The sequence below is a fragment of the Fundulus heteroclitus genome, chromosome 16 (genome assembly GCF_011125445.2).
Source record: "Fundulus heteroclitus isolate FHET01 chromosome 16, MU-UCD_Fhet_4.1, whole genome shotgun sequence".
In the NCBI taxonomy this organism is placed as follows: Eukaryota; Metazoa; Chordata; class Actinopteri; order Cyprinodontiformes; family Fundulidae; genus Fundulus; species Fundulus heteroclitus.
This window is the reverse complement of record NC_046376.1, coordinates 6,711,650-6,728,206: the sequence shown is the minus strand read 5'-3', so window position 1 is coordinate 6,728,206 and position 16,557 is coordinate 6,711,650. Positions and strand designations below refer to the sequence as shown.

The 16,557-nt window shown below is 39.1% G+C and overlaps 1 protein-coding gene and 1 long non-coding RNA gene across 2 annotated transcripts in view; one reads left to right on the top strand and one right to left on the bottom strand.

Annotated features, from left to right (window-relative positions):
• The window catches only part of LOC110369118, a 62,979-nt gene that overhangs the window by 25,018 nt on the left and 21,404 nt on the right, over window positions 1-16,557 (bottom strand). The gene's annotated exons all lie outside the window — the stretch shown is intronic.
• The window catches only part of grin2ca (glutamate receptor, ionotropic, N-methyl D-aspartate 2Ca), a 58,354-nt gene that overhangs the window by 25,413 nt on the left and 16,384 nt on the right, over window positions 1-16,557 (top strand). The window contains 1 exon segment of the mRNA XM_036148431.1: window positions 3,080-3,291. Within this exon segment, the coding sequence (XP_036004324.1) occupies window positions 3,080-3,291 (212 nt within the window).

Below are 16,557 nucleotides of genomic sequence, written 5' to 3'. Positions count from 1 at the left end.
CAATATCAAAATTTCAAACTCGATACTAAGGCTGTGCGATAAATTGATTTTATCAATTCATTTGAATTTGAAGATTTAATTTTTGGAAAATTAAGATTTTTTGTTTTGTTTGCCAATACAAAAAAAACTATATATATCAGTTCTGAAAGGGGAAATTGTTTTGGTAAAAGCTTACAATGTTGAATATAAGTTTAAGAAAATATATTGTGGAAATACTCTAAAGAGGAAACTTTTCATTACCAAGGTTTCCGGTACATCGTGGTGCACCGCCACACCAAAATTAACCCCGGCAAATCTTCAATCAGTTCAAATACATGTTAAAACGATGTAAAGCATATGATATAGCATAGCTACTGTATATTTGTGCCCTTATTCTAATCACAATTTAAAATTAATTAAAATATTGTGAAATGTTAAAATTTACTTTTGAAAACACCATCTCCTCCAGCTGGTAGTGAATAAAGCTGCTGGTGTCTACTGGGCTGCTCTGCTATTAGTTGAGAATGGAAACTAGAGATGACAGTCCAATGTTTCCTACTTAGCGACTCATATCTGGAGACTCTTCAGACCCATTTTTATGTTTTTGGCGATTTAGCAGCTTCACCTGAAAGCAGCGATCTTTCCACCGTTACTGTCTCACAACTGCTAGAGCTGCATGGAGTCTCCCTATTCCCTCAGCGCTGTCTGACAGGCAGCTGCTGTGTGAGACTTGTGAAAAGTTATTGCTCTATTAATTACAATAGGGACACTAATTTGGCCAATAGGGAAATAAATTTTGGTTAGTTTTTGCATGTGTGTGCGTGCGTGTGTCAAATAAAAAAGGTTTATTTGAATGATTACCGTGTTGTTTCTCAGTTGTTTTTTTTAAAGAAAGGAAATCGATTAAAATCGTAAGTAGAATTTATTGTGAAAAATCTGATTTTATTTCTAGAGCATATCGTCCAGCCCTACTCGATACCAATACTCTAAAAATACTCAATACTTTATACCATTTTCAATACTCAATAAATAGGTCACAGGTTTTTTGTTGGTTAAGAACAAAATATTGAGGAATTAAAACATGACAAACTTGACTCTAGAGTGTTTTCGGTTGCTCCATTATTCAAGGGTTGCCACAGCAAGTCATTACAACTTTTTACAGATTTTCTTTAAGCCGGATGTTTATCGTTTATCAAATTAATGTCATAGGCCTAGTCCACACATAGCAGTATATCTGGGAAAACAGACATTTTTATACAGTTGTGCCTTTAATCAACAGATAAACTGAGATTTCCATCTCTTAAAACAAAGGATCCTAAAAACTCTGACCTAAGTGGAGATTAATAAACGCTGCGTTTTTGAGATACATTATTTTGGTAACCTCAGTCACTAGCAGTTGTTACCTGATATTTTTTTTCCCACAATAAATTCAAGTGCTTTAAGTGGTCAAATATCAAACTGACTTGTCAAGATTCATGGGAAAGATAAGAAAGGAAATGTAACTGAGTAAAAAGACTCCTGAGCATAAGGAGAATTGGTCCTGACTCCTGTGTTATCTTGGAGCTGGATTAAATGCAAGGCAATAAGACGCTAACTATATTCTGCTGTTTATCTGTAATGAATACAGACCCTGAAATTATCTTTTTGCTGAAAAGGGATTTTATTTATGGGGTTTGGGGGGGGGGGGGGTCAAATTGCATATAACTTATCACCTTAAGCGTCTATAACCACTATAGGCTTTGTTTATACTTTTGTTCACCACTCGGGTTGTTTTAAATTTCATTACATGTTGAAAATGCCTTTTTAATTGCATTTATTTATGTACAAATAACCAACAGTCATATTTGCTGTGCTTTATGAGATTAATTAACAATGAACAATTCTGAGAGGAAACCGTTTCTTCACCCAAGAGTTTTTCCATAATTTGAAATTTAATTCACTTGACAGAATGCCAATAAAAGAAGCATCAATTAAACAGAAGAATGGTCGATATGAGTAGCAGCAGAGAGGAGGAATAGCAAAAAGTCCAAGGAGAAATTATATATTTGTAACCCCCCCCCCCCTTTCCATTTTTTTTACCCTTTTTCATTTCATTGTGACAAGCTATACTCACTGCAGTGTTGAGATAGGATTGCTTTTTTCCCCCTGCATAAACAGCAGAGATTATGCTGGAAGAAAAACAATTTGTTCAAACAGTTTGTTTATCTGCAGGAAGTTATTGACATTTATTGAAGCAGTCGCTTAGTTTTTAATGCTGAATAAGAGAATCAGCTGACATTTGCATTAGTTATCACACATCTAGAGGTGAGGCACAAGCCTAGTGTTAAAAGTGCTTTCTAGGAAAGAAGAAGCTGCTATTATCTCATATTGCTCTTATACAAACAGACAGTGCTGCTCCTTAGACAGAGTAAACAGCTGATTTTTGCTCAGCTGTTCTTTGTTTTATGACCACCACTAAACACAGAGAAGATTGGGGCAAGCTGATTATAATGAAAAATTCAAGAGACAGAATGTGTGCCACGTGTGAAGTGGGTCAACTTTTACTATTTTTACACTTAACTGTTATATGAGTGCATACCCTTTAACTAGACCGGCTACTATATAAAAGAAGAAGGTTATGGGTCTTTAAAATAACCTTTAGTGACTCTGTTCCAGATTTTATTGCATATCCGACTTTTACATAAATGCTCGATTCCTATCAATGCCAAATTAAAGTAATTTTATGATTAATGTAGAGGAGCTGGAACTGTGTTGTTTTCATTAAGATATTTAATTATACTGTTTACAAATTCTGTTTCCTGAAATTGAAATTCTTCAAACTCAGGAAAGTAAAACTTGGCTCACAGCTATGGATGAATGAAAAGCTTAAACCTGAACTGGACTACGCAATTTTACTGTTACCAGTTTAAAAGGTGCATAGCTTATTCCTTTAAAACTTTGGGTACATTAACATTCACATCCAGGACATGTTTCTGTAACATGAAGACTTCTCCCAGAAGGTCTTGGTTTCTTTTGCCTATTCCTTTAACAGCCGAATATTATAACAGCCGATTTTTCACTGCATCTCGCTGATTCACGCTTCTTCTCTTCACTCCTTCAGGTGGGAACGTATGAGACGGGAATCCTGCAGATGAGATACCCCGTGTGGCCGCGGTTTGGCTCCTACTTTGAGCCGGTGTCTGACTACAGACATCTGACCGTGGCTACCCTGGAAGAGCGGCCATTTGTTATTGTAGAAGCCGTGGACCCTGCGACTGGTACCTGTGTTAGCAACACTGTACCCTGCCGACGACAGTCCAACAAGACAGAGGCGTAAGCTAACTGACATAATTTACTTTCTGCAACGTTTGTTTTAAATCAGTACTAATTAAGAGGAGCACCAGTCTTGTGCTTTTCTTCCCGAGTCATCAGTCGCCACCACATTACAGGGTTGAATGTTAAATAAATAAGAACACATTTAGGTCTATTCTAGTGGTGTGTATTGCCAAAGAAGTCACGATTCGATTCGAATCACGATTCACATGCCACGATGCGATTCTATCACGATGCATCACGATACTTGAATTATTGCGATGGATCGCAATGCATTGTGATATTTTCACTGAACACTGTACACCAATGGCTCACTGGCTATGTATGATCTGGATAGTGTCTTCAATTGATACATACTGTAACTGAAAGTAACTGAATTCATACATAGCTGTATTTATTGAAATGACTTTTGGAGGTATTGCCGTGAAAATAAAAATTACTGTGAAAATAAAAATTACTGTAACTGGACACAAATATTACTATTACTGGAGTGGACACACTGACAAAAAGTGCTTAGGATTTATAAAACTTAAAATAACAAAATAAGGATAATCTGTGTCATTTACATGGCCTCAGTGGTCCTTTAAACCAATGAAATGAAAACATTCAAATGTTTGCGCGTGTAGATGTTGGGGCTAGCTTGCAATCGAATGTTGTTTGTTAAATCAGTGCTTGCGGCGCTGGCGGCTCTTGTTTTTCTGGATGGCGCCTCAGCATGTGTGCCTTTTAAGTTTGTTGTGTTCCCACAGTATTTCATCACGATGTAACAGTGTTTGCAAATTACGTGCATCATATCAATTTTGTTTTTACCTTCTTTGTTTTTAAAGCCAAAATGCGTCCAAACATCTGACTTGACATGTGATAGAGCCGGGCGAATGTTCTCAGTCTCCTCCATGTTTTGTTTATGAATGACGCGTCGTAGTATCCCGCGGCCGGAAATGCTTGTGACACAAGGCAGCGGGCGTCAACACATCTGCAGCGACATCTACTGGACTGGAAGTTGTATTCCACTTGTTTTTGGCTGATGTTCGCCAACCATTCATGCAATTTTATTTATTAATTTTTTAAATTAATAATCGATTCTTGGCGTCAAGAATCGATGCATTGGGTCGCGAATATTAGAATCGCGAATCATCGTCATGACGATTATTTTGCACACCCCTAGTCTATTCATCCAGCCAGAGTAACAGGGTAACAAAACCCAGACTAAGCCAGAGTTACGAATGAATGAATATTACTTCTCCAAAAAAAATAAAAAATTATGCAAATTTTTAAGACCTTGTAATGTAATACATGGTATATTTAATTTCATCACAAGATTTCTCAGCATACAGTTGAAAGGAACAATTGCACACGAAACGAACATTGCACACAGTAATGCTGAACATTCATTTTACTGCTACTGCACCTAGAAATGCTCCCCTGTCATCTGCCAGTATCATTTCTCTCTTGGCAGATTCTGAGTCAATCATTCAGTCATCTTGGGTAAAACAAACCAACATCTGATCAGTGTAGAGTCCCTCAAACATCCTTATGTGCTAGAAGAGCCATCTTAATTGATTTTGTATCCAACTTGAGAGTGCCATTAGCCATGAGATTAAGAGGCTCTTCCCCTGCCATTAGTGCATGCATGGCTTCTTATCACTCAATGAGGGGAGATACTCATTAGGCTGCTTGGCCAGAGTGCAATATCCCAGGGATCACCCTGTGACCCAATCAGGGAAATATATGTGCTGCATGGTAGGGTATCAATTAGATGGGACGATTAAGGCATGTCATCAATCCTGAACACCTAAAGACTGATATTGGTGTTCATTAGCAGGGTAGAGAAGCGTTGGCCATTATCCATTACTGACAATGGTGTTAACGAGGTGAAGGGAACAGAAGATGAATATCGCGCCCCTTCAGTGTTATGAAGCACTGTGGTGCTTTATCACTCATGCTGACTGAATCTTACAGCCACTACAGAAGAAAAATCCCTGCCAGAAAAAAAGACACCTTTTCATTAAGCTGAATTTTAAAGAAGCAGTCGATGAAAGGTCAATGAATTGGACAGGTTTCCACCAATAATGTCAAGAAGTTGGGGGGATTCAGGACGGGGATAGATTTTTTGTGAGTTAGGTTTTTTCTTTGTTGGGTTGCGCCTACTGCACATAAAATATAATCTGTACATATATTTATTTAATTGCAAATTCATGTAGTAACAATAACATTTCAAAACAGGTAGTATACTTAGGTAGCTTATCCCCTTCAGACCAGAGAATTTTGGGCGACCATAGGCTTTTAGATGCCTGAAAAGAGCTGTAAAATATTTGTTTCTCTTCAAGTCAAAAGAAATCAGCAAAGATATCAGGCAGAAAGTTGTGGAGTTGTACAGGGCTGGTTCACCCTTGGGTGCAATTTCTAAATGTCTGAAGGTGCTGTTGTGTTCATCTGTTCAAACGGTTATTCCAAATGGAAATTGACCCAAATCAACAAAGTCGTTTAAGGGTAACAAAGTCAATGTTCACAAAGCCCTGATCTCAAACCTATTGAACAGTAATGGGCACAGCTGAAAAGGCTTGTGAGAGCAAGGCGGCCTTCAAACTTGGCTCAGTTACACGGGTTCTCTCAGGAGGAATGGGCCAAAGTTCCTTCCAACTTTTGTGAGAAGCTTTTTGAAGGAGATCCAAAACGTTTGACAGTTTGAAGGCGAGGGTGGCAAATATTAGCAAAGCTGTATGTAGACTTCTGACCTTAAAGAAATCAATAGAACAATGTCAAAAAATATGGCTCTCATTATTCTGGCATTTAGAAAATAGAAATAATTTTGTTTATCCTAACGGACCTAAGACTGGAAAGGTTTATTCAGCGTTGTTTCTCATCCTCATGTCTGACAGTGAGAAAAAAAAGCATCCATTTCTTTCTATACAATATATGTAAAATTCTGGTTTCAACTATAGATAATAATAGGAAAAACATAGATTGCCAAGCTATTGATTCCTCCTGAGATTGCCTTTAAAAATTGTAGTTTAACTGAGGATGTAAAGTAATTATTAACTAATACTTTTAAGCTGCACAAAATTTAATGATTTTTAGTATAAAAGCATTGATTTTGATGTAGTATTTGTTTCCTAAGATCGGCTTTGTTACCATGGTGGCATAAATAGATAACAGAATTTGGTAAAAAAAATCTACGGATCTGTTGATGCATCTGAGCTAAAGGGGTCTTTTCCATCATCACAGGTTCTCAAGTGCTGCCTAAACATAATTAATCTCAAAATGTTCTGTCAAAATACCAATGACTTCTATAAGTGGAATATCATGGGGTAATTGGATCAGATAATTTCTGATGTTTGAAAATGACACCATTCCATCTAAAGGAAAGACAGAAGCATCTAAGGGTATGTTCACACCAAGCGCGAACAAAGCAAATGTTTCGCACTGATTATCTGTCTGACGCTTGACATTTTGCCTCTCGCTCGCAAACAATTTGCGCTAACAACGCAGCTGAGTCATGGTGCTGTATGTAATGTGCACAGCCGAAAAACATCAGCGCTCCTGGGTCCACCAGATCTTCCAGAGACGCACCTGCTTTGGCAAGTACCACCACATGTAGTGGAGTCTGGATGACGGCCGCTTCCGGTGGTACTTCCGTCTGCCCAGGACCCAAGATGAAGACCTGCTGCCCCATGTTGGGGGACAGAATCAGGCTTCTTCAGTCAGTAAAGCCATCATTGCTCAACAGAAAAAAAGTCTAATTGTACAGTCTAAATATTTAACATTTTAAAAAAAAAACTTGTTTGGCTCGGTCTAGTTCACTCAGCGAGATCTAAAGTCTCTGCCAGACAGATTACAATTGTGAGAGGGAAAAGACAACCCCCCCCCATTCTCCAAGGAGGCTGAAGCTCTCTTGTCAAAGCAGTGCAACGACTTTTCAGACCTCTGCTCCACCGATTTATTCATTTTCAAAATGGCAACTTTTCTGTTTTAATGGCGATTTCACTGTGAAAGCAGTGTTTGTTCTGCAGTTAGTCTCACAGATATGTGTCTTTGTAACCTGACAACAGCCAGCTGTATGTATCGCTCCGCCTAGCTCCACTCACATACATCTGGGACACGGCTGATTGAAAGTGATTTCCCCAACCAAATTTTTGGTCTGGCCAATCAGGACGCAGGGCGGGTGTTTCATGGATGTGACGTAGTGGAGAAGCCACCGTGAGATTCCAACAACAATGGCGGCTCGCATCGAGGAAGCAAGCGTTAGCATTGATGCTGCTATTTCTTCCGTGTTGTCCAATCTACCTAATATTGTTTCATTAAAAGAACATCAGAGAACGGCTCTGAAGGCTTTTGTTGGTGGAAACCATGTTTTCGCCCTTCCCCCGACCGGATTTGGCAAGTTTTGTTTTCCGGGACGCGGACGCGCCTCGGAGCGGTTAGCGCGAATCATGTTAGGAGGCCTTTAGTCCTCAACGCGGTCGGCCCGGGATCGACTCTGACCCGCGGCGCTTTGCCGCCTGTCTTCCCCCCTCCTCCTGTCAGCTCACTGTCAATAAAAGGTGTGCCACTACAGTGTTTCCCGCAGCAATCCACCCCCCCCCCCCCGCGGAAAACGACACGTTTTCCGCGGAGCGGGGGGGTGGACGACACGTTTTCCGCGGCCGCCTCGCCAAGATAGCGCTGCGGGAAACCCTGCACTAGAGCCGCAAACACATAAAAAAAAAAAAAAAGTTTTTTTTTTTCCGGCGTCAGTCTCATCAGCGTCACGGGTTAGCTTCGGTGTGAGTGGTTGAAATAGCACGTCGATAAAGATGACAGACAAGTGGCTTATCCAATCATATGCAAGGAGTTTTGATAAGGCCCAGCCTTCAGTAAAGGCAATGCCTATGGCGGTGTCCCAGATGTATGTGAGTGGAGCTAGGCGGAGCGATACATACAGCTGGCTGTTGTCAGGTTAGTGTCTTTGTGCGACAAGCCATGGATTGTTATCAAGAGTTATCAAGTAGCTAGTTGGAAATTAGGCGGAGTTAACTGGATTCACCATTTTTGCTGAATGTGCGCTTCCGAAGCAGCAGATGCAAATTTTGTCCGAAATAAAAGATCTTAGCATCACAGCTTCTAGTCTTTTTAGCAAAAAGAGGACCAACTGCTGGTCCCTTTTCATTCCCAGGGCAGATCCGAGCTCCCTCCATTGCTTGAAAACTGCCCCGTTATTTACTCTGGTATTGTTCCTTTGGTGATCTCAGTTTAATTTTGCCCTTTTCGTCACACTGAACATTTTTTTAACTCTTGTGTTGGAGTCTGTGATTGGATCTAAGATGAGCTTGTTGCTGGTCTTTTTTGGTCCATCTTCCAAAACAGTCGGTGTTCTCTAATGCCTCAGTGGCAGCGGAGACTCTCAACAAAGTAAAAGTTCAACAACACTTCAAACTGTTTGAACGAGAGCGCGCAGCGCGTCACACGCATGCAATCACCCCGACGATCCTGCCCGATTCTCTCTCCCAAACTCACTAATTGGGCTATAGAGGCAACTGCGGTAAATAGAAGATAACTCATTTCACACAGGCAATTGTAAGGACATATATGGGAAAGAAAAAACAACATTTAACTTAAAAACATGGGCAACATGCGCAATGCACCTTTAAATAAATGGCTGAGGAGGACCCTTGAAGCGACGTGAATTGACGTAAAAATTTCACTTTGCTCTAGTCGTTCAACGTTCAACGTCAACGTTCGCATCACGTCTTTACATAGGGACAACATGTAAATCACTCGCACCATTCGCCTTGTTCCCGTTGGTGTGTAGGCACCTTAACACATTTATGATAAGACCAAAAAAGCATCCGCCAAAATAATCCGGTTATTGATAAAGTAGCTGGACAATGTTAACATGGAAAAACATTTGGTCCACCTGAGGATTTAATTTAGACAATAGTCTTGAATGAAGCCTGGCATAATGCGCAATTTCAAAACTGTAATCTCACACTGCAAGATGGATAGTGTAAAATCTTGATTAAAAAAATGGTTAAACTGTACAATGAAAGTGCCAGCTGAATCGGATATATCAGTCTAACAATAAATACAAGCTATGAGTTTGCTGCACTTATTATGTGTTAGATGCTGACAAGAGGGAGAGGGGGGTGAGGAAAGGGAGACAGAGGGAGCGGCAATCATGACTGGGCAAGAAAAGAAAATAATCACATGTCTGTTGAAACAGCAGTTACACAAAGAGCAGTTCCCAGAAAATAAGACACTGCTCGATATTTGTTTGGGAGAACAATAAATCGTTAGATTGCACTGAGTGACCCCAACCCATGAGCTTATTGAAGATTAAGACCAGAGATTTTCTTTCATAACAAAAGATGTTGGCCAAGATTGCACACAGTTGCCTGTTGTAGCCCAGCAGTGTGGACCATACAAAACATTTCATCATTAACGGTTAACATTTATTTCCTTGGGGAAAAAAAGTCCATAAGTGATTTTGTAAATAATAGTTTAAAGCTTCTCAACAAAAAAAGGATGTCATATCAAGAGGTTTTAAAGACTTACAGAGATGATCAAAATATCCCCACAAGATTTCGATTGTTTTCATTCAACCAAGAAGCGTTATTCAATGACAAAGGACAATTTACAAGGAGCATTGGAGAAATTAAAATTACTTGTTTTTTAGGGCTGGGCAAGTTAACGCGTTAATTTTGCGTTAATTCATTAGAATTCATATTAACGGCGATATTTACTTTAACGCGCGTTAACTCATGTTGCTCACATGGTTTTATTTTGTGAAGGTCTGTTGCTGCGGTGTAGGGGTTTGAATCAGAACAGTAGGTGGCGATAATGCGCCAATAACCTCGCTGTCAGCCAAACCTCGGGTTCAAAGAGGAAGAAAGGTGCTGGCCGGAAAAAAACAAAGCCGACATGGGGAAGGCGGTGTTTCCCGCAGGAATTTTATTAGGCGAGGCGGTGAGTTGGCGAACGGAACAAGTTTTGTGCGGAGCGGAGTCTGCATCGAGGCCGTCGGTGAAGTCGCTTCTCGTTTCAAAGTATCCATGTGTTTTTGCCTGTTTTTCCCTGCCATTCACTATATGCACGCGAGAAAGCAACAACAAAAAAACACGTGTTAACGTCAAATAAACATGCAAGCATATCGAGTTAGCAAGCATTTCAGTTTAAAGTTCTTCCAGCATGGAATATGACAGAAACAAGTTAGTTGGAACCACTGCCAAGTTAAACTTTGGTATTGAACATAAAATGGTAACGCTGCTCCCTGCTGTTACCTCAGAAATTGCCTGTTTTTGTTAGATTTTTTCCCATAAAGAGAATTCCCTGTCAGTGGCAATAAGCTTTAATTTATTATTATTGCTATTTTTTGTTTTACATGTTTAAGTTGAGCTTTACACTAAATATGTTTTACTGATAAGTGCTACAAATGTTACAACACTTTTGTTCATATGGCAGCAGAACATTAAAATAAAAGTGCTCTTTACACTACTTTTGAATTCATTCTTGGAGTTTGTAAATACAATGCGATTATTCATGATTAATCAGGCAAATTATGCGATTAATCGCGATTAAATATTTTAATCGTTGCCCAGCCCTATTGTTTTTATTTACATCTAACAAAAATGCCATCAAAAATTATTCATTCCCTTCTTAATGATAAGGGGAAGAGCTTTTATTGGCTGCTTCAACATGTCCTGGCCAGCCATGGTACGGCTCCATGCTCTCCAGCCAAAAACTGACCAGACCGGTGTGGCCCCCACTTACCTCACTGAACTGCTCACACCTCAAACATCCACCTGGACCCGGTCAGGCCAACAGCACCGTCCGGTCCTGCTGAGGCTTAGAACGATGGGCAACAGAGCCTTTGTGGCTGCAGCTCCCCAACTCTAGAACACCCTTCGGGACTGACTCAGATCTCCACAGACGGTTGATGCTTTAAAGAAAGGACGTAAAACCTTCCTTTTCATGAATGTTTATGCTGACTAAAGCTTCTTTCTCTATGGATATTTATTGTTTTATGTTTTTAATGACTGGTTTAATCTGTCTGCCTCTGCAGCACTTTGAGGTTTTGTATCAAACGTAGAGTGCATTATGAATAAAGTGGATTATTATTATCATTAATCATAGCGCAGGAGGCAGGACTTTATGTTGCATCACACTGCAAAAACGGATCTAAAAACAAGTAAAATGTTCTAAAAGTTAGTGTATTTGTTATTGATGTGAGCAGGTAAATAAGATTATTTGCCAATGGAATGAGTATTTTGACCCCTAAAATAAGATAATTTGGCATCCTGCACTTCAAATAAGACGATGGAGATGACTTGTTCCTATTTTAAGTGCAAAAATCTTATTCCATTGGCAAATCATCTTATGTACCTGCTCAAATCAAGAACAAATGCATTCATTTTAAGAATATTTTACTTATTTTAAGTTCCGTTTTTGCTGTGCACTCTCAGCGGACAAATTACCCATAATGCAGCAGCACTTTTCTGTACCCATAACAGTCAAGATACAAACTTGGTGCCTTGGAAAATTAAGAAAGTACATGTGAGTACACCATGCATACTCAGGACATAAAAAAATAATCACTCACTGGCGAATTTGCTCAATAGCATAACATGTTTTCTGGACAACAAATTACAAAAAAAAAGAGTGCGTTGCTTAGAGTTTTTTGTGTCACATCCGTAGTTATCTGATTGGTTATAACCTGTTGACGCTGAGTCTTTTAGTCCTGCCTTTCCAGACTGATACGGCGTGTATACCGCTAGCTAGGCTAGCTTCTACAATCAAATGTTTCTCATCACTATTGGTCTATCAAATGTGTCTCCATTTTTACACCATAATGTAGTGAAGGCTACATTATGGTGGCCAACAAGTACATTTTTGTTTTATGTAACAAAACCGAAGACTACACGTTTTCTTTGCCCAGAAAAAGTTGTCTAAGGCCAAGCAGACTTTGATTTGCCATAGTCTGAGCAACAGCTTCCTCCCTGGATGCATTCATGGAATCCAGCAGTATGCTTTGTCAGCTGTACCGTCAGCCTGACATGCTTTTTACAGCAACCATAAATCAAACAAAGACATTTTTTTACTCTTTTTTCCCCAAAATATGTTGCATTGAAGTATCATATTGTTTACCAACATGTCTACAGCAACCTTTCCAGTGAGAAGCAAAATGTTGCTCAAGTTAAAAGGTTAAACCTACCAGGTGGCATGAATAATTTTAGGCTACATGTAGTATTTTCCTTAATCTTTAATCCAGAGGTCACCTTCATTTATCTCCATCTCCATATGACCTAACATTCCCCTCCAGCCCTCAAAGTGTCCCTGCTAGCCTCTGGTCAAGCAGGTTATCCATTTCAATCCCTCAGCCCCGGGGCCATGCGTTCAGCTTGCCAGGCGGGCCATTCATGCCTCATCCATGCCTCCTCAGACAAACAGGGCTGGCCTTGAGTGGGCTGCAGCAGATTGCAACAGCTGCCACAATTTCCTATCTTTCAGTCAAAAAAAGGTTTTCAAGAAGGGCCATAACAATCTCAGGCTGGCTGCCTTATTCTCTGTTATCTACAGGGAGCTAGTTTTCCCCCAGAGCACTCTGTAGATGATTAATTCAGAGGTAATGTCCTGGTGAAGGATGACATTGAGCTGAAAATATAATCATACATTAATAGCGTTCAATAGCAATGAGCTCAGAAGTTGATATAATTAAATTTTTAACTGAGTGCAACAGTAGATGAGCAACAAGATCAAAATGAGCCAGTCAGACACCTGTGCTGTTCAGCTTCACATATTTACAGCTTTTTTAAACTAATGTTTGACAATTGTGTTACTTTAAATTCTGTCAGCAGATTTAAGCAGACTTTTATTCATCAGCTCTCAAGCCAGGCATGACACACCGTCATATTTACAGAAAAACAAGCCGCTTCTTGCTTTACTAAAACCTCAATAACGAGTAAGTAAAAGTTATTTAAAAATGTTGTGTAATAGGGAACAATGAATAAGATATGGTTGCGCTTAAAGAGAAAACATTGGGGTCAAACAGGGGGAATTGCAGCCAAAATCAGTAAGAAAGAAGCTATGATGATCTCTCCAATCAAATCCCATGCCGTATCAATCTGGTAAGGGGCTGGTAGAGCACAATTTTAAATGATTTCGTGTGGGACTAACACGGTCAGCGTCATCAAGTTAGAACCAATTGGTTAACTAGGGATGTGACGCAAAAATGTCCAAGCGGCGCGCTGTTTTTTTCAATTTGAAACATGTCAATGAGCAAACTCTCGTGAACAATATTTTGCCTAAAAAAATAAAAAGCAGAGGATTCATGGTGTACTCACATGCACTTCCTTAATCTTCCAAGGCACAAAGCAACAAAAACCTCCAAGCAACTATAACTACAACTCACCTCACTTTTTCTTTTTTTGTTTTGAAATTACAGTGACATGGCATTGTCTAAAATTACACCAGTCAAACTCAATACAATAAAAAAAAAAAAAAACTTGGGTAATGTTAACCTTACTGAGTTAACTCTGTAGGTTCCAGTCCAGCAGGACCTAACCGCGTCATCAACCCAGCATGGTTTGTGCAGGTGAAAAATAGCGACCTCCATGGGTCCAAAAAAATAAGCAATTGTTTAAAGTAATGAGTTTTTAAGTATCACAAATTTTTAAGTTAATATGAAAATGACAACATATTTGGGCCAACATTTTCAACTAGTCATGACTCCCTTTAAGATACTACAGAGACCTATTTAGGCCCAAACAGTTAATTTATTGCTAATAGCCAAGTTAGAGCCCAGCCATAAATCCTGGCAGCTGGTGAGACAGCATGCTGGGACCTCTGTGTTTACTTATGGCAGGCTGATTTTCCTCTGAAGGATTTATTTGTTTCTGTTTGTTCTTTCCTGCCAACTTGCTGCCTTCCTGTTCATCTCATTGCCTCCTGGCCTATGATGTGTGGTTCCAGAGGCCATTAGAACGAGGGTCTGGGGAAGGTTGGGGGTAATGTGCCATTAGAGCGCTCTGTATTGCACACATGGCTTACTAGTTATCTAACACGTCACACCGTGCATCAAATGCAGGATGTTCTTTCAGGCTCACTAAATGAAGGCAAAACATATAATGTTGAGTAGTGATCTCTTTGCAAAAGAGACCAAAATGAAATAAAAGAGAAAGACAAGTTTTATTACTAACTACTACATAATGTGGTGATTTATTGGAAAGCACTGCCAAAACTGTTGAATCTCATTTTGGGTGTTGTGCAGTAAACTATGAACTCATCGGAAGCTGAGACACCAGCTCAGAACATCAAACAAAACTTGACAGCGCACAAAAGTAACTTGAGTAAATTCAAAATGTAGTTTTCAATTTATGATGTAATTTTTTATATTTATAATATAATGTATAATATAATGACTACAATTGGATATTAGCATTTTTGCTTTAACCTGGCCCCAATCATCTTTCCTGACTCTGTTTTGGTAAATGTGTTATTGTGCATTGTCAAATAAACAAATACCATACATTTGATCTGGTTTCCTGTTATATGATGTTATATGTATGTTTCATCCTTTATGCTTTTATGCTTGTTTTTATTGTAAATGATTGTAAATTATTTTTGACCTGTGAAAGGTTTCAAGAAGTTTACTTCCTGTTACGGAGCAGAATTCATGGTTCCATTAATGATGGCGAGCCAGCCATGTTCTGAAGAACCAAAGCCACCAAGACCATCAGACTACCATCCTCATGTTTGACTACCAATATGTTCTTTTCCTGAAATTCCGTTTTATCTGGCGGTCGGACGTTTGCTTCATTGACAATCAGCCTCGACATTACTTCTGCGTCTCTTTGGGGAACAGAGGGCCGCAAAAACTAAAGAGAACACAAACCAACAAAAGATTTTACTTAAAACATAAAGCAAACAGCCAAATCCCCACATGAAGGACTTAAGAATACAAATAGAAAACTTTCAAAATAACAAATAAACAAACATGTCCTTAACATCATGACATTGTAATCTAGATACAAATCTCCATTAGGCTCTGAAAACCGCCATCCGTAAAGTTAGTCATTATAAGGACCGGGATTAGGAGCATGAAAGGTTATTTAACAATTGGTTGTAAATAACTGGTAATATGTTTCCTCTGGTAATGCTGTTAGGTACAACCAGGTTGCTGTGGGGAAAAAAATGCATGCTCTTTCCTAAAAGCAGAAAACTTTATAAATCGCAGTCAAATGCTTTGTTTAAAAAAAAAAAAAAAAAAAAAATCTGTAGACATTTCTTATCGCTATATTAAATTTAAATTTAATCCCAAAAAGCAGCAAAAAAAGATAAAAACTTGAGGTTTATGTGCTGGCATGAGTAAGCACACCACTCCACTGTTAACCTTCCAGCCGCTGCACCAGATCAGTTTTTCTGACTTTTTCGGATCGGACTTTTAAAACCTTTGCGTTTTGTAGCGCCTTCACAACTCACCACAGTGCATTTATTTTGTTCCAATGTAAAATGACCAATCCTACTGATAAGTGAAGTAAACTGGAATTATTTGGTATTCAGGACCTGAAACTGTGCATTTAAGCTTATGCTGTGCGCCGATCAGTGAGTGGGCATGATGGCCTGAAGAGGGTAGCTCAGAAAGCTTGGCATTCGGTAGATGTTAGCACAGCTGTATGAAATCTTTAAGGCTCTTAGCACATTTGAGACGATGCCACATGCGAGGGCTGGCAGGTAAAGAGGAAACTATTACCACTGCAGCACATGACTTCCTGAAAGGATTTCAGCTGTGGGAAACTAAACTCAGCTTGTTGGGATTTTTAAAGCTGTTGCTGGTAAATCCTTTTGAAGCTGTTAGTGTAAATAAAATATGATTCTTTTAAATGTCGTCTTTCTTGAAAATTAGTTCTATCATAACAAGTATTCTTCGATATTAAACTGTTTTGGACAATTGTGAATTTTCTAGTAACGATATTTAAAGGTTTTCTGACATATGATGACTATTTTGAGATTTTTCAGAACAGCAGAGACAGACCTCCTCTCCTTCATAGTCAAAGCCCTAGAAGAAGCGCCAGTTATGTTAAGTACTCTTCAACACATCCAGTCATATTCAATAAATTAGAACATTATTGAAAAGTTTATTTCAGTAACTCAATTCACGAAGGGAAACACATTATACAGATTAACCCAGACGGATGAAGGTTTTAAGCCTTTATTTCTGTTGATTATTATTTAAGATTAGAATATTTCATCAGACCAATAAAAAAATCTAATTATATACAGAAATGGGTGCTT